We start from the raw sequence: 22,137 nt of genomic DNA on the forward strand, positions 1-22,137 counted from the left end.
CAATCCAGAGGAGCATAAATGGCCCCCTTAGTGGGGCGAGCCCAGAGTCCAGGGAGCGCCCCAGGAAGCAGCAAACCCAGGGATGTGGCTGGGGCGCAGGGGGACAAGAGAGTGGGTGGTGACCCACCTCTGAGATGGCTGAGCGGGTGTGGCACCGACTTTCACAGGGAGGAGTTGAGGAGGCTAGGAGCGGGAAGGAAAGACAGACACATCTGCGTGGGACCCCAGGGACCGGTGACGTTCGGGGTGAGGGGCAGGGTGGAGCTCACATTCTGAAGCCATGGGAGGACAGCACAGTCACTTCCAGACACAGACACCCTGGGGAGACACCATGCACCCGGAGAGGCCCCTCCAGCCTCCAGTCCTCAGGGCAGAGCCCTCCCTCTAGCAAATGACAGCCGTGTGATCCGCTGCATAGGAAGCCCCCGCCAAGGGCGTCACAGCCAGGTTGTGTGTTCTGTGCCCACCAGAAAGGAAGCAAGTGTGATTTAAAATATAAATCTTATTAGGTAAAGGTTAATTTTTAACTTCAGGAGTCTGGCAGTGGCTCAGTTGGAAAGCACCTGGCTCTGCACTGGACAGGGAGTCTGCCTGGGATTGATCCCCCCCCCCCCCCCACAGCCCTGCCCCTGCTCACACACAAGCGCCCCCCAAGCAAAAAAAAAGAACCTAAAAAAAAAAAAAAAAAAAAAAAAGATGGGACTGGGGAGAAAGACACACCTGAAGACCTGAAGACCCTTCATCTCAGGAAACAAACTGAGGGCTGCTGGAGGGGGGTGGGGACGGACACGGGGAGGGCGCGTGCTGTGGGGAGTGCTGTGACGTGTGTAAGCCTGACGATTCACAGACCTGCACCCTGAAGCAAATAATACAATATATGCTAATAAACTTTAAAAAACTGATTAAATTTATTAAAACTTATTAAACTTATTAAAAACAAAAAAAGATTGAAAGAAAAAATACTAAACGCAAAAAAACTTATTAAACTTACCAAAAACAAAAAATAAGATTGAAAGAAAAAACACTATACACAAAACAATTAAACTTATTATACTTATTAAAAACTAAAAAAAATAAGATTGAAAGAAAAAATACTATAAACACACAAAATTTAATTTTTTAATTTAATGCTATAAATATTACCACTACTTCTGATGTATACATAAAATCAAATCATGATTTTTATAACTGAATTTAACTATATATACTTAAAAATAAAACACTCAACAATTAGGTAGAGGGTGCCTGCCACTGAGTTGCTTATACTGAGGCTTATACTGAAGAACCTCAGTCACACTCACACCCCCTTCTAGGTCACAGGGACGTCCCAGATCTGAGACCCAAGAGCTGATCAGGGCAGAAAACTCTAGCCCCCATGCCTGGGGAAAGGGCTGCCGAGGGAGGGTGCTGCCTGCGGCTCCCCAACCACCCGGCTCAGGACTCGTGGAGACCATGACACCCTGCCCAAACGCAGCACCTCAGCCACAGGCAGTCCCACAGCTCGTCCTGTCAGGCAGGAAGCGGTCTTGCTGGGATCTAGACCCGACCTCCCCATCGCAAACAATCTGCGAATCTATTAGGAAGTGCGGACCGTTCTGTCACGAACTCAAGAGGGTTCCAGTACGATACAAACTAGGAACGGAGGTCAGATCACATCCATTCAGGACGCCGGTACAGGCATAGCCCGAGCCCGAAGTTTATTGAGAGGTCTCCGCATGCCTGCCCAAGAGTCCTTCGTCGAGTAACCAGTTTATGATATTTTCCAGAGGCATCTGCAGCTGCATCTTACGGAGGGCCGCGAGCAGCCCGAACACGGAGGCGCCACTCCCCGTGCGGGTCCTCCACACGCGCAGCATCTGGTGGTGCTGTTCCATCACGTCGCCGGGGTACTGGCACTCACAGTTGTCAATGTCACTGTCCCCTAGTCCGAGGAACCTCATGAATGGTTTCCAGTCTCTATCAGAGATGCTGCTTTCAAACTTATAGTAGATCTGGGCTGAGAAAAGTAAAAACGAGGGGGAACTGTTGACGCGGCCGGTGGGGGCCACGTGGCACCTGCTGGAGCTGCTCACCGATGGCTCTACCAAGGATTCCCTCCCCCGCTCACTTCTCCTGAAAAAGCACGAACACTTCCTCCCATCGACACGGTATTCAAGGTCCATGAAGCCCACACAACCCTCGTTTGACAAACACTGTTCCCCTCGTGTCCCTCTGGAGAGGGAACACACGCATCTCAGGTGGCCAGACGGTCCCCGCGGGGTCACGCAGGCAGGCGGCCCGCTCTGGGACACAGGGACGCCAGGCCTTGACATTCAGGCCAGACAAGAGGGAGACTTCTCAGTCCCTAGAACAGAGGGGTTCAGACACGTACCTTCGCGGGACGGGTCCCTCACAAAATACTTAGCTTCGTATTCCTACAGAGAGAAGAAACAGGTTGTTCCAGGAGGAGGAAGAAGGCGCGAGGCTGAAGCAGAAGCGCAATCAGGACTGCGGGAGCAGTGGGTGCGGACAGGGGAGCCTCGGGGGACACGAGAAGGCATCTGGGGAAACCCCATGGGGGCCCGAGCTCACAGCCCTGGCATGTGCTCCAGGTCTAGCCCCCCAACGTCACACCCACCCCCCAGAGGCGGCCCCGTGGACCCGGCTCCAGTGGGCGGGCAGGTACCGCTGAACTGTATCACTTCGGGGTGACCTGCTCTGCTCCAGGGAGTACGAGCGGACAGCACAGCACGCCCGTCCCCAGGAAGGCTCCGTGAAGGGCCGGGAGACGGCAAGGACGAGCCAGCGGAGGACAATGCCCGCGCGGAGCTCCTGTGAGCGGCAGCCCCGCCGCCCCGGTCCCCGCGCACAAAGTTAGACCCTGTCCTTGTCAGGCCGCCCGCTGCGGGCCCGAGGGCCGCACCTTCAGACCCCGGCTCTGCCTCCCCCACAGCTGGACCTGCATGGAACTATCCGCTCTGGGCAGGGGCTGCTCGGCCAGAAGACGGGGAAGAATGCAGGTGCTCCCGGGGCAGGGCTGAGAGGGCCCCCTGGGGCTCCTGCGGAGACGGGCACGGGTCCCGACTTCCACCCTGACCCGTCTCAGAGCCGGCTGAGAATCTGAAGAGTCAGGGGCTCCCTCCCTGCAGTGATGTCCGTGGGCACTCGGCCCAGGAACCCAGTCTCTGCGCTGGAGTTCCCAACCTCCCCGCCCACGCCACGGGACCCCACGGGTCATGGCCTGCGGAACAGGAGCCCTGCGATCTCCTCCCTGGAACCCTGTCCCTCTACTCCCCACCTGTGCCCTGACCTCAGAATTCAGACATCAGGCCTGGCCAGTCTGCACACCCGAGCTCTGCCCCATGATGCACGCGCTGTCTCCTCTTCCCGAAGAGCCTGACTCCCCAGCACCGCAGAGCGGCTGTCGGCTCCTCCAGTCAAACCCTCCGCAGGGGTCACAGGGGGACAGACTCCCACAGCCCCGCTACGGAGCATGGGGAATATTGCTCTTCCCCGGCGAGCCCGGCCTACACCGTACAGGGGTGCTGCGTCCGCTCGCCCCTCCCTCGGAAGTCCCTGCTACGCAGAGGCTGGGCCTGGTGCACTGGAGGTGCCAGCCAAGGGGCGTTGGGCCGACCTGAGAACCACACGCGCTGTGGAGGCGATGGCGTCCACACCAGCCGGCTGGGCCTCCTCGGTCCCACTGCGCCCCAGCCACGGGACCCGGACAAGGACGCTCTGGGAGCCCCCGTGCCCACCTCGGTGTCACATCCCCTCCAGGAAGCAGGTGCAGGTGGGGCTCCTAGGCACTGAACTGTACCCCCAGACATGGATGTCCACACCCCTAACCAGGACTGTAGCTGGGAATAGGGTCGTGGTGGACGACAGAGGCACAAGGGCGCGAGGGTCAGCCTCACTGCAGCCTGACCGGCGTCCTCAGGGAAAAGGGAATCTGGACATGGACTCACACACAGGGAGACACCGCGAGGATGGACCCAGATCTTGGGGTGACTCTCCCACAAGCCACCGAGCCCGGCAGTCGGCCACATGCCAGCTGCCACCTGCGGAGAAGCCCGGCCCAGACAGTCTCTCACAGCCTGGGCAGCAGCACCGGAGTCCCCATATCATTCCTGGACTTCCACCCCAGGACGGGGACACAACACACACCCCGGGGGCCGCGGAAGCTGCCCTAGGAAAATCCCACAAGTACCGAGCAGCACGCACGTTGGCACTGAACGCGGAGCCCGGGAGGAGCTCAGGACGCACAGGCCGCCCCGCGGTCCCTCCCGGACGGTTCCGTACCTGCTCCAGGGTCCTCAGGCTGGGGGGCCCAGGGGCCATCGGGTCCACACTCTGGAGCGCCTGCTGTGGCATCACGGGGCTCCCCCCGACTGCCCCCTGCAACGGTTCGGTGGCCTCCGCCGGCTCCTCGGAGGGCGCTGGGCGGGGCGCGGCCGTGGGCGTCGAGGCTGAGCCCTCCCTCTCCAGCCTGGCTCCCGAGGAGGACGCTTCCACGTCAGCGGCTGGCTGCTCGTTCTCGGAATTCAAGGGCACCAAAGACTCACTGTGCCAAGGGGAAGTCTGTGGTCAAGGACAAGGTCGGACAAGGTCGTGTTATTTGGCCCCGGGGCCTGCCCACATAGGCACTTCCCAAGCCCCCACATGGCGGGAAATTCCTGCGGCTTGTGGGGCTGGCAGCAAACAGGCAATTTTAGAGAACAGCTCCCCCGAACCTGTTCGGTCTGAAAGGGGCCCCAAAGACAGAGGCATATCTGGTCCTACCGCCTCCTCACAGGGGCGGTCTGCGGCGACCCTGCCCGGGCGAGGCTGGGTGCGCAGTCTTCCCAACAGCCTCGCTCACGTCTGTCTCCGGCTCACGCTCTGGTAATTCTTGCCGGCTCTGGGACTTTTCCCTGAGGACCCTGCTCAGTACCTGTGCCACTTGCTGGCTGCTCAGGTGACAGGTAGCACTTAAGAATAGCAACATATTTTTTTCCACTGAAGTAGACCCCACGCCCAGCAGGCACCTCAGCGTGGGGCCTGAACTCACAACCTGAGCTGAGTGTGAGAGTCGTACTCGGAGTTGACTGAGCCACGCAGGCGCCCCGCAATAAAGCATCTTTCGAGGAGGATGTGCACATTGGGTTTGGGGATGAAACGCTCCCGCACACTCAGAGTCTCCACCGTGGTGCAAGCACAACTCTGGAACCCTCCGGGGAACCGGACAAGTCATCCATCTGGCCCTCTGTGCTTCCCGGCAGGGGTCTAGGACCACCCCGCAGCACCCCCGAGCTGTGCCCGTGGGTCTGCACCCAGAGCTCTACGCCTGCAAGCAGGACCCGACTACAGGAGGTCTCGCTGGACTGACGGGAGCCCTGCTGTAAGAAGTGACCGACCGCCATGGGGAGCGACCTCCAGGAGGCCGACTCGGGGATGCATGGACGCGGGAAGAGAAGCAGACGCGCTGAGACATCAATCCCACAACAACCTGGGTTCCCAGCCCGTCTGAAGAGGTGGGGGGGTGGGGATGCTCATCGGAGCCCTGAAAGAGCCCCGCCCCCGAGTCCAGCCCACAGATTGGAGGCAACAGGCTCTATTGCTTTGTGCTCCCCAGTGGCGCTGACCCGTTCCAGGGGCCTCCGCATATTCACGCACAGCCCTCTGCCCCGCTGCCCCTCATTTCCACTCTGGCCTAGACCGGCAGAACGGAAGTCTCCAACTAGCATGTTCTGGGGATCCACCAAGGTAGAAGCACACGCGGCTGGAAAGCAGGGGCTCCCGTGCGCCCACTGACTGCCCCCACCCCCTGGAATGTGTTATGGGACTCTGCTGCCACCAAGGCCTGGTGCCATCGTCAGGGAATCCGAAGGGCTATACTTACAGTGCTGCCTGGCCCGTCTGCCGTTCCTGAGGACCAAGAAGAGGAGAAAGAATCAGAACCGCTACCAACAGAGACAACGACTTCTGCAATGGACGACACTGCTCTGAATCTATGACATAGTGTCCTTACCTCTGCAGATGCCGGTGAAACACCACCGAGGCCACAAACCTGCGAGGGGGAACAGGACGTGAGCACAGAGGGTGAGCACAGGGCGGATCACAGGGGAGCACAGGGGGAGCTCAGGAGGCGAGTGTCCCCGGTGCACGGCCCGCACCCGGCTGCCCTGCCTCCCTCCAGGAGCCCCCAGGCTGACGTAACACCCGCCCCTCCCTGCGCCGGGTCCCACAGCGCCCGGACACGGTGTCTCCAGCCAGCTGAGCGGAGGCTCGCGTCTTAAGCGCTGTGTGCCGGGAGCGGGCGGCAGAGCTCTGAGCTCAGACCTGAGAATGCGAAAATGAAACGGCTCTGCTTTAACGGCAGACGCCCAACCGCAGGTCCCTTCGGAGCCCCCGGTGCACCCGCTGCTCTGCCTTCTCCAGGTCTGGCCTGACGCCGACTCACCTTTCCTTTTAAAGAGGCGACAGAAGACGCCAGGGAAGATGTTGCTGATGATGATGATGAGGAAAATGATCCCGAAGATGACAGGGACAATAATGACTATTTTTAATTCATGGGCGGACACATCCTTGGGTGTTTGTTTTCCTGGAACAGGGCAGGTGGAGCAGGGTCAGGCACGTGCTCCTCACTCACGAGACAAGACGAGCTATAGGAAGCCCGGCTCTGGGAGGAACGGAGGCCCTGTGGTCCTTCAGGGCCCCAAGCCCTGTCTCCCGCTGACCATGATCCTGAATGTGACGTCCCTCCTGGGAGGCAGGAGAGGCTCATGCTTCCTGTGTCACAGACGAGGGCCCGGGGCTCACAGGATGTGGGATCCTGCGCAGGCGGCTGGAGCCAGCAGGAGCTCTGCATGGCCAGATGAGTGGCGAGAGGTCCTGGTTTCCCAGGACTGGGCTCTGCCTCTGCACCTGCACCAGCTTGAGGCACAGGATGGTCAGTCCTGACGGCAGCAAGGCCCACCCACGGTGGCCCGAGGGGCAAGGCAGGTCCACCCTGGGGGAAGAGCTGGCAGAACTACTCAGGTGTCCTGGTCTCTCGCTGGTGACACCACAGCACCAAAAGGACACAAGGACACATGGACACATGGGGCAGGGCAGGCCTGTTAGAGCCTGGATGTCGGCCACCTGAGGCATCGGCATCGGCAGCCAGGGCTGTGAGGGAGGCGACAGGGCAAGTCTTTCACGTGATGCCACCATTTATGCCCTTCTTAGGCCGTTCCTAACTTGCTCTTGTTATCTTTGGTGTTAAAAGATGCTTTAGGGACACCTGGGTGGCTCAGTTGGTTAAGCCACTGCCTTCGGCTCAGGTCATGATCCCAGGGTCCTGGGATCAAGTCCCACATCGGGGTCATTACTCAGTGGGGAGCCTGCTTTTCTCTCTGCCTCTGCCTGCCACTCTGCCTGCTTGTGCTCGCTCTCTCTCTCTCTCTTTCTTTGACAAATAAATAAATAAAATCTTAAAAAAAAAAAAAAAAGAATAGATGGAGCCAGTGCCCATGTTTAAAAAAAAAAAGATGCTTTAAAAGTGCAAGCTCCACGAGTCAGAACGGTCCATGGGATCCACAAGCTGATGCTGCCACGTAAACGGACACCCCGGACACCCCAACATCCCAGGGCAGCCGGACGACCCAGAGGAAGAGTGAGGGGATCCTGTGCCTCTGACGTAAGGGCCTGCTGTGAAGTTGGCCGTGGCCCAAGACGGGACAGGGATGCTCACTGTCCAGCCAAGGGACACTGGCGGCAGCTGGAAGGGACGGTCTTTGCAAAACACAATCCTGGGTCATGCGGATGTGCAGGTGGGAAAAACACTCCGAACCCTGAGCTCCTACCTCACACCCAGCCGGGTTCACCGCAGCCCAACGTCTGCAAAGTGGAGCCATACAGAGTCCTTCAAGTGACCAGAGATTTCTCCCGCACGACACCCGCGCCCCAACCACACAGGACACGGTGATATAGGGATGCCATGAAAGTGGAGGTCCCGCCACCAAGACACCCTCGAGCGTCGGATGAGAAGGCACCCGCCGAGGCCGGGATACGACACACAAAGGGGCTGTACCCACAAGTTGTACGCCAGCACCGCCTCTACAGATAAAGCTGACCGTCCACGACCCAGCGTGCAAGGGCGAGGGCCCACGTGCACACGGACTGTTTCAGCGAGTGCGGTCCTGGGCCGCCGGCATGTGTGCTGGTCCGCACCGCCTCCTTAGCACCCCGGTCTCTCTAGTGTACGCTGTGGGAACAGCACAGCAAATGGGTGCGTGTGACACACGACCCAGGAAACGACCGACCGTCCGGGTCTTTGTGGAGGCTGCATTCTACAGGAGGCCCTTCGTAGTTAGCTTTTGTGGGGAATCAAAGGTTCTCAGTGGATTTTCCACTGTGTGGGGAACCGGTGCCCTCGACCCCACGTTGTCAGGGGTCCGCTCTAACCCTCAAAACCGAGGAGGGGCGCCTGGGTGGCTCAGTGGGTTAAGCCTCTGCCTTCGGCTCAGGTCATGATCCCAGGGTCCTGGGATCGAGCCCCGCGTCGGGCTCTCTGCTCCGCAGGGAGCCTGCTTCTCTCTCTCTCTCTCTGCCTGCCCCTCTGCCTCCTTGTGATCTCTGTCAAATAAATAAAATCTTTGAAAAAAAAAAAAAGCTATAAAGCTGTAATACATAAAACAAACAAACAAACAAAAAACACAACCAAGAAGGAACCTGCCCACGACTCAACTTCAAAGCAGCACGAGTCTCGCTCAGACACGGAGCATAAGAGGCCCAAAGGCCGGGTCCTCAGCTCGCCTCCCGGCTTCTGCACACCTCAAAGCCCTGGGGCCCAACTGAGCGCCCCTGAAGGCAGGGACCTGGTCTGGCTCGGGGTCCCAGTCCGTCAGAAGAGGTGTTAACTGAGCGGGAGCAAACCCCAGGGCTCACGGAAGCCAGCCACTCCCCGCCCCTCCTGCTGTGTGGGGGCGCCGGCAGGGAGCTTCCCCGGTCACAAGCCCGGTGCCGGAGCCAAGCAATCTGCTTACTCAAGAGCCAGGGCTGTGCACCATGGCCCTTGGGCCACATCCACGCCACGGCCCAGGCCTGCACGCTTTCATGGCACCCAGGCCTGCAAAGCCTAAACGTCCTACTTTTATGGGGAGGGTCTCCCGACTTGGATGGAAGACAGAGTACCTGTTTCTTACCTGGTGTGTCTGCACCAGCGTCCGAGTCACAGACCGTATCATGTGTGGCATTGCAGGGCCGAATGACAGCGCCAGTACATCTGAAAGAGGCAGGACTCTCTCAGCATTGCTCCTCCCTGTCTGGACACGGCCCGAATCATCCTTCTCACCACCCACGGGTCAGGGGTCAGGAGGAACCCCAGCTCCCCAGATGGCTGCCAGCCTTCACCCAGTCACTGCCCGGCATCTCCGCGATGTCTGGCCCAGATTGGTAGACATAAGAGTAAAGCTCTGTCCTGTGCTCTGGGACCTGTGGGATGGGGGACACCCGCTCCTGGACAGCACTGTGTGTGCCGGGAGAACTGGCCTCCTCATCTGTATCTCTAGTTCCCTCAGGAAAGAAGTTAGCCCAAAGCCAAAGCTCTTGGAAAGGTGGACGTGCGAGGGGAGACAGAGCAGCCAGAGCCTTGATCGAACCTCACCTGAAAGCACTACTGACCTTGGACACTCAGTCCAAGGAAGCTGCCGTTCAATACAGCCCAAGGCATGTCAGTTTATAACGTGCCTCACCAATGCCAGCTACTCTTTTAGTGGCTCTGCCACCATTAATGTTCCCCAGAAGGTCCTCCCACATCCGTGCCCACCCAGAACCTCGGAGGGGTGTCTGCAGAGATGCTCACATGACGGATAAGGTCACACCAGACTACGGTGGGCCTTCATCCGTGACCGGTGTCCTTGCAGCAGGTCAGCGTGTGCTGGGATAGAGAGAGGGCCATGTGAAGAGAGACAGACACAAACACGCAAAGCCACCTCATAAAGACAGAAGTGGGCACAGCAGGTAAGCCAAGGAGCCCCGAGGAGTGACAGCAACGTCAGAGGCTGGAAGAGGCAAGGCAGGGTCCTTCCCTAAAGTCTGCGGGGGGAGCATGGCCCTGCTGACCCCTGAGTTCAGACTTCTGGTCTCCAAAACTGTGAGAGAACACATTTCTGCTGGTTTTCTCACATGCACCCAGCTGTGGCCCAGAGACGGCAGCCACAGGCCACTCATGGCGCACGAGTGGTCACGCTGCTCTGCGCCCATTCCATCTGCGCAGACCGCTCTTCCCCCAGAACCCTCGATGGCTCCCTCCTCCCCTCCCCTCCCTCTGCGCCTCTTGGAGGTTTCCACCCCTGCTGGGGGCTCAGGGTCCGCCATAGTGTAACTACAGGAGGGCCCACACCCGTGCCCCCAGCACCTGTTACACCGGAAGCAATTCTCCGCGCAGTTCGGTGAGTCACAGTAGAAGCTCCTCGTCTTGCACTGACACTGCCGGTCGCTGGTCTGTGTGCAGGCTGCCACCACCTCCTGGTCTGTAGGAGGAGGGTTGAAGGTCAGCCTGGGGGACAGGACCGTCTGGCCCATACAGGGCTGTGCGCAGTCCCACGGTGGAGGCCATGGAACCGAGTCCCCCCCCCCCCGCCCTTCCTTGCAGTGGCAGAGAGGGACCTGACAGCCAGACCTCAGCCCTCCATCCGGGCGAGGGGCCGGGGCTGCCTGCTCTGAAACCACCCCGTGGTTCCGTTCATGTGTCCGCCCCACAGAGAAGAGCACCGCACTGCCAGAGACGCAGTGGGAGAGAAAGCCCAGACGAGCAATGGTCCACAGAGAGACCCCCACCAACTCCGGCAATACCCACCGCGGACGTGTTGACTACCACCCCCCGCCTCGATCCCTTCCTGGGTGCTTGACGCCAAGAACAGCGTTCCGCGGCCAGATGACGCCAGAACAGAACCACACCCCGCTGGGGACCACGTCCCACGCACAGGCAGGATCAGCCCTCCAAAGCCCATCCCCGCGCTTTCGTGCTTCCCGAAACCGGACGCGCCGGCCACGGCACGAAATGGGCCGGAGCACAGCTGGATTCACAGATTCCCGTACAACGTTCACATAAACGTTCTAGACAACCTCTGCTGGAGTTATCTCAGAGCACCTTGTTTCCTCTGCTAGCGCAGACCGTGTCTTCTTAAGGAATTACGTCCTTTAAAACAACGTGCTGCTCACACAGAAAAAGAAACTTCTGTGTATGTTTCTTGCACAGAGCGTCTCTACAGTCCCGACCCGCAGGCTCACTCTTTAACCACAAGCACACGTCATCCCGTGTGTAAGAACACCGGGGACTGGTACCCCGGCAGCTCTCCCGTCGAGCCTAATTCCGTTGGGGGCCGTACCAACAAGCCCAGGCGAGGCGGCGAGGTTTTCCGATCCAAAGATCCCTCTGGGCGGGACGGTGGCTCACTTACCTGCTCGACATGCAGTGCACGGCTGGCAGCTGGTCTGCCCGTTTTGGTGGGCGAGGAAGGTTCCGGGTTCACACTGGCTACACAGCGGAACACCATGGTTTACAACACAGTGTCTGCTGACGTGAGAGCCTGGGAAGGGGGAGGAGGAGAGGTGAGGTAGGAGCCCCGGTGGGGGCGGGCCAGACCCGACCCCTGACGCCTCTACTCGAGGACCAACCCCTGCCAACCATCTCCTTGAAACAATCTTTTTTTTTTTTTTAAAGACTTTATTTATTTATTTATTTGACACAGAGAGAGACAGAGAGACATCACAAGTAGGCAGAGAGGCAGGCAGAGAGAGAGGAGGAAGCAGGCTCAGCAGAGAGCCTGATGTGGGGCTCGATCCCAGGACCCTGAGATCATGACCTGAGCCGAGGCACAGGCTTAACCCACTGAGCCCCCCAGGCGCCCCCTCCTTGAAACATTCTTTATTGACACTTGGCCACACGTGTCCCAGGAACTGGGGACCTGGTGCCCACGGCTTTCAGCGACATGTCGGAACACGTGTCAGCACACGGTTCTGAGCACACACACCAGAGGACCGAGAGCCCCACGTCTGAGGGTCCACTCCTGGCTCCCCAGGGTGGGCTGCACAGCGTCCAACTCATATACGGGGAACCCCGAGGTCTGGAGACAGAGGTCTCTGACCAGTCCCAGAGGCGCCCCTGCTCTACTGCCTGCCTCGGGCAAAGGCTGTAGTTGAGCCAAGCACACCTCGCTGGGAGAGGTGTGTCACACCTGTGCTTGGCCCACGGGCTGAGTTCACAAGGTTTCCGGGTGAAGAACCTGTGTCTCCTTCGTGCCCACACGGGCTGTGCGTGTGTGCTGTGGGTGCCAGTGTGCACAGGTGTGGACACACACACGCATGGTGCATGCATAGGTGTGCTGGGAGCATGTAGGGTGAGGGTCCAGGTGTGGATCTTCGGGACCCGAAGCAGGAGCCCTGCAGTGGCCGAGAGTGTCGGAGGGGGAGTGGGGGACACAGGTGGTGAAGGGTGGAGGAACTGGTCACCCCCGAAGGGGGATCCGTGAAGGAACTCTCACGGATCACGTGTGCACATCTGTCTGCGAGTGGAGAGGACGTGGCGTGGGGGCTGGGCAGAGCGGCACCGGGGGCCTGGGGCCCCCGCCTGACCCATGGGACTCATTCAGAGACTCCTCACGAAGGCAGATGAGCCTCCGTGGACAAGCTGTGCTTGACAACAGGGCTCACTGCTGCCCCGAGAGGACCCCCTTCCTCAGGTGTCCACAGTCACCCCAATGGGAGGGCGACGGAGAGTACCGGGCTTGGCCATGCGCCCCCACGCTGTCCTCCATCCTCCTCAAGGTACCTCCCCGACAAAACAAGCCCACAACCCTGTTCACATGGGGTGGCCGATGGCCAAGGAGGGGCCCACCCACCTGAGCCAGTGCAGGTCTCCCCACCCATCTCCTGTGCCAGCCTCCGGCTTTGCTCCAAGGGCCCACAGCTTCCCTTCTCCAGTCTGGGAGGGCCGTCCCACAAGGCTCCAGAAGGTTCCCTGGGACTCACCAGCAGGACACTTCTTGCAGCACCGCTCGAGACCGTCTGGCTTGTACTCATCCAGGCCGCAGTCAGGCTCACCGCCCAGCAGCGGCACCTTCGAGCAGAAAAGGAGATGGGGCCATCAGAGAAGCTGCCACTGGAGACGAAGCCACACACACCCTCTGGTGGGACAGGAGCAAGCACACAGGGGACAGCCCCTGCCATCTCACGGGGGTCGGCGTTGCTGGGGGACACCTCGTGGGAACTTCCTACGTATCCCCATACTTTTGGACTTTGACCTGGAGCACTGTTACTCTGGGGGAAAACGCTCTTTCGTTTCCCTACACAGGTGGCCTGGTCCACTGCTCCTACTGCTGCTGTCTAACCCCCTGGTCTGGCCAGAGCTGAATCGTTTGGGACTAAGTATTGTTTTTGGGTTTTTTTCTTTTTGTAAATGATTTACTTCTTTACTTCAGAGGCAGTGTAGGACCGAGGAAAGGGAGCAAGACCCCAAGCAGACTGCGGAGAACCCCCCAAGCCTGCGGAGTGCACAGCCCGACACGGGGTTCGATCCCACGACTCGGAGACTGTGACCTGAGCAGAACCCAAGAGTCGGACACTCAAAGGGCTGAGCCGCCCCAGCGCCCCGAGGGTTCCGCTTCTGTCCGAGCTCACGGGTGCAGCAGCTACGTGTGTACGAATCAGGAGAGCACGTGGGCCTCCGCTTGGAACAGGGGATGCAAAGCGTGTACCTGCCCCCGCGTGCACACACCGAAGCCCCCGGACGCGGTCCCGTGACCGCCGTCCTCACTGCGCGCGCTGCTCGGGCTACTGCTGTGCGAGGTGCAGTCAGCCTCCCGCCAAGCGCGTGCGTCTGTAGGTGTCCCCGACGACGGCAGGCTCTGTGGTCTGCATGCTGAGCCCCACGGCGGGGGGCGAGGGGCTTCACAAGCGCTGCAGGGACGCCGGGCACCCGGGCCGCCTGCTGAATTCCGGTGTGCCAGGCTGCCCGCTCGGCGACATTCTCCTCTAACCCGAGGCGGCTAGTGGCGGCCGCTCCTGGCTCCGCTAAGCGGCAGGACACTCTTGCCCGTTCAAGCCCACGGCACTCGGGCTGCGTCCGGCCGGGAAGAGCCTGCCACCCACCTGCGCCGCCCTCCCGCGGGCCGGCCGCCTCCCTTCTGGCTCCGCAGAGCCCGCCTCGCCACATTTTCCCTTCTTCGCTCGCCCGATGGTTTGGGAAGGAGTTCGACCTGTTCGCAGGTGCGGGACGACGGCCGCAGCGGGGGAATGCTGTGTCCGTACCCCACTCTCCCGTGACGACGGCCGCGGCGGGGAAATGCCGTGTCCGTACCCCACTCTCCCGTGACGACGGCCGCGGCGGGGGAATGCCGTGTCTCGTACCCCACTCTCCCGTGACGACGGCCGCGGCGGGGGAATGCTGTGTCTCGTACCCCACTCTCCCGTGACGACGGCCGCGGCGGGGGACGCCGCGTCCGTACCCCACTGTCCCGTGACGACGGCCGCGGCAGGGGACGCCGCGTCCGTACCCCACTGTCCCGTGCAGTCCCTTTCCCTTTCTTTTCCGGCTTCTGCTTCCTTTTCCTTGTCTCCACTTCCCTTTTCTCCCAGGAAAAACGGACGAGATTCCGTTTTTAGTTTTTATTGGTTTCCGTTACATGTTGACTTAGACAAGACAAAACATGGCAGGAGAGTATCTGGAAGGGCGTAATGCGGGAAATCCCACGTGAGTCCGACGACGACACACGCTTCAGGCGGCCTCGAGCGGTGAGGGCACGCGTGCACGACAGCTCCGAGAACACGCAGTGTAGGCGCAGTTCCAAAGGCAACGTCCTCAAGACACTGCTGACCACAGACGGAGAAGACACGGACTTTCCTGAGGCCGACACCCCCTGAACTGTCACCAAAGCCATCGTCGTCACTGAAGGAACCAACTGATGTCGGGCGTCTTTTGAGATGGGGCAGCCGGAAGGACACAGAGTCTCTCCCACGGCACTTTTGCAAAAATGCCAAACGCGAACTTATTCACAAAAAGCCAGCGACGAGCTCCAAATGGAGCCACATTCCACGAAACCATGGATAAGTACTCGACAAGCACGTGGAGATCATGGAAGAGAAGACAGACTGACAACAATGCGGCCCGAGGGAGACAGGGGTGGGGTAGCAGGTCACTGGCAGGGCGTCAGGGACCCAAGGAAGGCCCCTGCTTCCAAGTCGGCCCCTGGTTCTGAGCGCGCGGCACAGGGGCCGGCTGTACAGCTCTGCATGGGATCTACCAGCGCCCAGTCTCTGCTGTCTTAGCTCCCTGGGCTTGGTGTTTTGCGGGGCAGGGGAGGATCGTTTTTTCTTTGTTGGGGGCTCATGTGCACGCCCCTCACAAGGAACCACTGGGAAGTGTACAGTGCGGTGGCACCCAGCCCATCGACACGGTTGCACAACCATCTGGACTATTTTGGTAACTTCAAAAGTCAAGCGCTATCTCAAAATGAAACCTGAAAAATTAAAACCCTAGTGAAAAAGGAAAAAAACTCTCACGACAAGAGGAAAGCGGCTTTCCTTTCTGGAACTCAGCCTGGTCAAGAACATAATGGAGGCCGTTTCCTCTGTCCGCCTGAGGCTCTCCAGCTCAGTCAGCAAGCGGACGCTCCAAGTGGCAAAGAACAGTAAAAGAAGTCGTGTCCTGTCCCCTACCCGCTCCTGGCTCAGGACCACCGGCCTCCGCCCCACCCCGCCCCGCCCCCTCCGACACCCCAACTCTGCCCAGTGTCCAGTTCAGCCCAGTTCGGCCCAGTGTCCAGCTCTGGGGATGCTGGAACACGGTGCCCCAACCCCCAGCCAGGAGGAGAGCCAGGCTGGGGGGATGGGCGGTCTCACCTGCACCCCCGTGGCACGCTGGGGGCATGTCCTGTGTGTCCTGACCACGCAGGCCCACGACAAGGGTGTGGAAAAACAGAAGCCCACCCCCAAACTCAGCAACCGAGGTAAAGCTATGTGACGCGGTATTTCTAAAGATTGCATCAGCAGACGGCTGCAAGCCTTTGTGAATACAGCTTTCCTGGAGCCAGAGCTGGGGCGCTAGCCTGGCAAGCGGGTGGGCAGGCTGGGACCAAGCACAGGGTCCCATTCTCTTTATCTGAAATGTTTGTACTTTGGCGTGGATTGCTTTCACATGGATTTTCCTTTTATGGATTTTTTATTTTAGAGATTTTATTTATCTATTTGACAGCGATCACAAGTAGACAGAGAGGCAGACGGGGGGGTGGGGTGGGGTGGGGGGGCAGGCTCCCTGCCAGGCAGAGAGCCTGATGCGGGGCTCGATCCCAGGTCCCTTAGGTCATGACCTGAGCCGAAGACAGAGGTTCAATCCACTGAGCCACCCACGCATCCCAGATTTTCCTTTCTCAAAAAGACCACATCGGACTCTTCAGCACACGACCTGAGTTTTGTGGGGACTCCATCATTTTCCACCAGACACAAGCACCCAGCTCACCGCCTCTGGCAGGCACCTCCCTTCCAGATGACTAAGGGTCCCCCATGGTCCCACCGTGGCCCACCTACCAGCAGCAATGCCCCCACCGCCATGGGGCTCACCCCAGCCCCAGGTCCCCCTGCTCCCCGCCCTCCCCTCAGGCCCCTGCCAGCAGCCCCCCAAGCTCCAAGTCCCCTCCGGCCCCTTCACATCTGGGCCAAGATATCCCTCAGGAATTGCTGTGCTGTTGGGAGCCACAGCCATCCAGCACTCCCAGACCCCCGGCCCTCGAGGGGGGAAGCCCTGAGGGGCCTGCAAGCGGCCAAACCCGTCAGGGAACGAGAAAGTGCCCCCGCTCTCAAGTGAGCACTTCCCTCCCGGCAACCCTGGCTCCACGAAGTGGAAGGTCCTCTGGGGAAGGACCCCGCGGGAGTCACCAGCCATGCCGCCTGCTTTGAAAAGGCCCCGGAGGGGGGTCCTGAGAACCCTGAGCCGCGGCTGTGACGCAGCCACGCAGAAGGGAAGGGACGCATTTGCCCTGCACCCTTTAAGGCAGGCCGGGGGGCTATTTCCAGAAGGCGCAGGTCCCCGGTTCTCCCAGCCCGGAAGCTTCAGCCTGTAGGACAAGAGGGTGATGGAAGAACCGACCCGAACAGGCGCCAAGTGACACACTCTGATGCATGACCGCGTCTCGCGGACTCAAAGGCTCGCTGCTTCTGCACAACACGGGACACCGTCGGCAGAAGGAGCGGCCATCGACTGGAAGGGAGCAGACACTTGCGAGCCGTACGTCCAACCAGGACTTGACACCCAGCACAGGCAGAGAGCTCACACAGCACCGTAGCAAAACACCGAACTGCCGGCGAAAACACGGGCATAGGACCCGAGCAGACACTTTCCCGAAGGACACAGATGGTCGTCAAACCTGTGAGAAGATGCTGGACGTCACTCATCGTCAGGGAAACGCAAATCAAAGCCACAGTGACATATCACCTGACACCTGTCAGAACAGCTGGATCAGAGACATCAGCAGTGTCGGTGAGGATGCGGAGAAGAGGAACCCCCCCCCCCCACACACACACACTGTCGTGGGCATTCGGATGAGGGCAGCTCCTCTGGGGAACACTCTGGAGATTCCTCACCAGACTAAACACAGAACTACCCTACGACCCAGCAACTCAACCTCTGGGTCGTCTGAGAAGACCCACGGAGCCCCGTGTCGCCGCAACATCATTCCCAACGGCCCCGACACAGCAGCAGCCAGACTCCACAGACAGATGAACACGCAAGGAACGCGTGGTAGATGGACAGGGTGCAATATTCGCCACAAAAACCAATGAAACTCACAATAAAAAGGAGAGAAAGAAAGGCCCTCTGGGTCAAGCTTTTCAGCGCGTCCGAGCGTTCTTGCAAACATCACCGGACACACTTGACCAGGCGGCACAAAGGGACCCCCCCCAATCCAGGAAGCTGCGAGTCACCAGCGTGGACGGCGAACACACGAGGACAGGGAAAACGACAAGCCATCGGACCCGGCAGACCTTGCTCTGAACTCACTCGGGACCAACGTGCTTATGCACACCCGGCAAACGCATGGGCAGAAGCAGGCAGCCCCGTCTAAGAAGGTGTCCGCTGCCAGCAGCCTCCAGGCAGGAAAATGCCAAGACGGGACTGAAATCAGGAACTCCACGAACAACTCCCACTGGCACCCTGACCCTTATTTACAAAAACTACAATCCGGGGCGCCTGGGTGGCTCCGTGGGTGAAGCATCCGACTCGGGGTTCTGGCTCAGGTCAGGACCTCAGGGTCCTGAGATCAAGCCCTGCAGCGGGCTCTGTGCTGAGCTTGCAGAGTCTGCTGGAATTCCTCCCCCCTCTGCTCTGGTCTGTCTCTCAGTCAGGGGACCTGGGTGGCCCAGTCAGTGAAGCAGCAGCCGTCAGCTCAGGTCATGCTCCTGAGGTCCAGAAAAGTAAAGAAGGTCCATTACCAAATCCCCCCTGACTCCTGGGTAGCGTCCCACGCAGGATATGTCAGAGGTTCCTGTGTGTCAAAAGCGACCTGAGGCGTCCCTCAAGATATCGCTATTGATCACCATCCTGCCTTCCCTGGGAAGACATTCCTGCCATAAAAGGCCCTGGAGGGGTGCCGGCGTCCCTCCACTTCCCCATCGCATCCTAGGCTGCTGATGGGTGCCTGGTGGATGGACCAAAACGCTGTGCCATGCCATGCTCATCGTCTGTCCTGAAGACTGCATACTGTTTTGCCATTTTAACCCATGGAAATACTAGAAAAGTTTGGCAAGGGAAAATTACCCAATTATAGCTTTAGGCGGTTTGCAGAAGACACTGACGAGAAACAGTAAAGATTGAAATCCATCATGGTCTATGCGACATTCCAACACATGTGGCCCTTGCAGCCAACTTCCCTAGGAAACGGTCCCCGGTTGCGTTTTAATTCAATCGGGTACTGGTTTCGACCGGCTCCCAGTGGAGGTCCCGCGGCCAGAAGTGGCTAGACCGGGCATGTGGAGGGGATCACATTAGATCAATCAGGAGGAAACCTCACACGGGAGTCTTAAGATTGGCAGCCGTCCTGGTGACTTAGGTGGCTGTCCCGTGCCCAAGAGAGACAACTTTCTATAAGAACAGGAACAAAGAGAGGCCATCAAGTTTCTGGGCCTTATTGCCATTCCGGCCAGGGTACTAGCTTACAGCCAAAAGGCAGACGCTCTCCTCCCCGTGGAGTAGCCACGGGCTAGAGGATTACAGCCTGAGCAATTGACATGCAAGTGTTCCAATAAGACCATACTCCTTGAAAAAGCCCTGGAATGAGAGTACAGGAAAAGGAGAGAAAGTACTCACCAATTTGCACCGAAGCTCAGAGTCCAAATGTAAAGACTCACAAATCTCCTGGCTGGCTCGCCAAAAATGATGAAGTCCCAGAACCTAAGTCAAGTTCGGTGGGGTGAGGAGGTTCGGAGCCAACGACTAAAGAAAGAATTCTTAAGACCTCTTTGGTGCAAAATGGTGGTTTATTTAAGCACGGGGACAGGACCCGTGGGCAGGAAGAGCTGCTGCCCCGGGTTGTGAGGGGTGGTTGGTTATATACACAGGAGTTGGGTAGGTGAGGACAAAGGGGTGTCCAGAAGGGCTATTGGGGCAAAGAATACTATCAGGATATTGAAGGCCTGGTCACTATCAAGTAAAGACAATTGAGAGTCTCCTGGTAGAATGTTACATTCCTGCCATCAAGCATCCTTGTTAATGAGATTTAGGTTTAGAAGAAATTTAACTTTATTTACTTTTCCTTCTACTTCCGCCTCCTTCGGTTTTTATGGAGGGGAGGGTGACATTAGACTTGAGGAACTGAGTTCTGTGTCCCTGGAAATTGGGCTATTGATAAGGTAACTTCTTTGTTTGTAAATCTCAAGGACATTTGCAAACCAAGGGAGACTCCTGTCTTGTAGGATTGTGATCTCAGCAAGTAAACTATTTATCATTTTATGGCAGTCAGGGGTGCCTGAGGAATGCTACACCTATGGAGGGGAGTGGGTGAAGGGGGGGTGCAAGGCGCCAGCTCTTGCTTTGTCCTCAGCCGGCCTCCTGCTCCCTCAGCAAGCTCAGGTCAGGCTCCTGAGGTCCTGGGATGGAGCCCCACGCACTGGACGCCCTGCTCCGTGGGGAGCCTGCTTCTCCCTCTCCCCCTGCTCCTCCTGTGCTGTGCGCTCTCAGATAAATAAACAAAATCTTAAGAAATAAGTGAATGAGTAAACAAATTCTTTTGCAGAAATTAAAGGACTATATGGAGGTTCCTCAGAGTTCCGCACAGAGCTACCCTATGACCCAGCAGTCGCACTATTATTTACCCACAAGATACAAATGGAGTGATCCAAAGGGGCATCTGCGCCCAAGGTTTACAGCAGCACGTCCAGGACAGTGAAGCCACACAGAGAGCCCAGGCGGCCAGGGACAGACACGGGGACAGAGCTGATGCCCTACAGACCAAGGAAAATCCCTCAGTCTTCAAAACAACAACAGAAACGAGAAATCTCGCCGTTTGCAGCAGCCCAGATGGAGCTCGTGGACGCCGCGCTAGGTGGGACGGGTCAGACGCGGAGACAGTGACCACAGGAGTCCGTCCCGCGGAACGAAGCCACACAACGGAGCAGCGCGGGGGCAGGCAGGGGAAGAACAGCAGCCCCGAGAGGGACACCGGAGGGCAGGCACAGCCCGAGGCTTGCTGGCGCCCGGCGGGGGCGGCCTGGGGCACCGCCCGCGGGCCGGAAGGAGCCCGCGACCGGGACCGCTGAGTCCCTGGCCTCTACCTCGGAACCAGGGATGCTCCAGAGGTCAGTGAACCGAATTTAACAAAACGAGGAGAAGTACAAGGTCAGCGAGATTCGTCCTTCTCGGGGGAGAAAACCTGCGAGGCCGCGGCCACCCGGCCTCCGGGACACTCCGGGCATCGCCGGGCGCGGAGGGCCGGGGCCTCCCGTCCGCGACCGCAGCGCCGGGCCCCACCGTGCGCGCGCTCGGGAGCGCGACCCTCCGGCCGGCCGCGGGGCGGGAGCTGAGCCGTCGGAGCGCCCCGGCTCGCGCAGCCGCCCTCCCGGCCCTCGGGCGAGAGTCCCGCACCCCAACCCGGCCGCAACCCCCAACCCGGCCGCAGCCTCGCCGAGCGCGGGCGCCCCCAGCCGCCGAGGGCACCCGAGCGCCGGGACACGCCCGCGGCTCAGCCCGAGCCCGCCGGACCCCCCGCGGGACACCGGGCTCCGCACGCGCCCTGCGGCGCCGCCCGAGCCCTCCCGGCCGCTGCCCTGGCCGCTCCCGCCCTCCGCGGGCACGCCCGGGCCCGCCGCCTCCGGGGTCCCCCGCCGCACCGGCCACTCTCTCCCGCCGGCACCCGGCCCCCCCCGCCCCGCAGCCCCGCACCCGGGCCCGCCCCGCAGCCCCGCAGCCCCGCAGCCCCGCAGCCCCGCAGCCCCGCAGCCCCGCAGCCCCGCAGCCCCGCAGCCCCGCAGCCCCGCAGCCCCGCAGCCCCGCAGCCCTCACCGCGGCTCCGACAGGCACCCGCAGGACGGACACGCACAGCACCAAGATGCACGCGGGCCCGCAGAGAGCGCCCATCCCGGCGGCTGCCCACGGCGCTCTGCGGCGCGCTCGCTCCCGCCCGGCTTTTACCCGCAGCTGAAGGCACGGGGCGGTCCTTTCCCCGCGGCGCTGCTACGTCATTGCGCCCGCCGTGGGGCCTCCGGCCAATCCCTAGTCCGGAAGAGCTCGCGTCCGAGTCTTTGGGGGCGGGCCCCTCCCCGCTCCGCCCCCGCCCCGCTCCGCCCCCACCCCTCCCCTCCCCGCTCCGCCCCCGCCCCGCGCCCTCGTGCGCGTGCGCGCTCTCCCCGGAGAGGATGCGCGGGACGGAGAGGGGGAAGGGGCGGGGGCGGGGACGGGACCCCCGAGCCCGCGCGGCTGGCTGTGGAGCGGGGCGGCGGCCCCAGCTCGGGAAGACCCGTCCCGGCAGACGGAGGGGACACTCGGACTCTTCCCACCCGCCCGCACGGTGGGCAGGTGCGGGCCGGCCTGTCCGAGAGCCCGGGGGACCCGCGGGACCAGCCCAGCGCGTGCCGGCCGCGGGCAGGGCGGAGATCCCACGCGAGCTGGCGGGAGGGAGCGGATTTACTGACGGTGTAGACGGCAGGTAC

At 60.2% G+C, this 22,137-nt stretch overlaps 1 protein-coding gene across 1 annotated transcript; it reads right to left on the reverse strand.

Annotated features, from left to right (window-relative positions):
- Positions 1 to 884: 884 nt before the first annotated feature.
- On the reverse strand, positions 885 to 21,625 carry LOC132017102 (tumor necrosis factor receptor superfamily member 1A-like). Its single transcript, XM_059398934.1, has 11 exons — positions 21,491 to 21,625; positions 12,976 to 13,063; positions 11,406 to 11,534; positions 10,361 to 10,475; positions 9,147 to 9,226; positions 6,422 to 6,562; positions 5,990 to 6,028; positions 5,861 to 5,886; positions 4,282 to 4,560; positions 2,372 to 2,414; positions 885 to 1,996 (listed from the first exon to the last, which is right to left on the reverse strand). The coding sequence occupies exons 1-11, from the start codon at positions 21,563 to 21,565 to the stop codon at positions 1,698 to 1,700; spliced, it is 1,314 nt and encodes a 437-aa protein (XP_059254917.1). The 5' UTR covers positions 21,566 to 21,625; the 3' UTR covers positions 885 to 1,697.
- Between the last annotated feature and the right edge of the window lie 512 nt (positions 21,626 to 22,137).

This window comes from Mustela nigripes, chromosome 1 (genome assembly GCF_022355385.1).
Source record: "Mustela nigripes isolate SB6536 chromosome 1, MUSNIG.SB6536, whole genome shotgun sequence".
NCBI lineage: Eukaryota > Metazoa > Chordata > Mammalia > Carnivora > Mustelidae > Mustela > Mustela nigripes.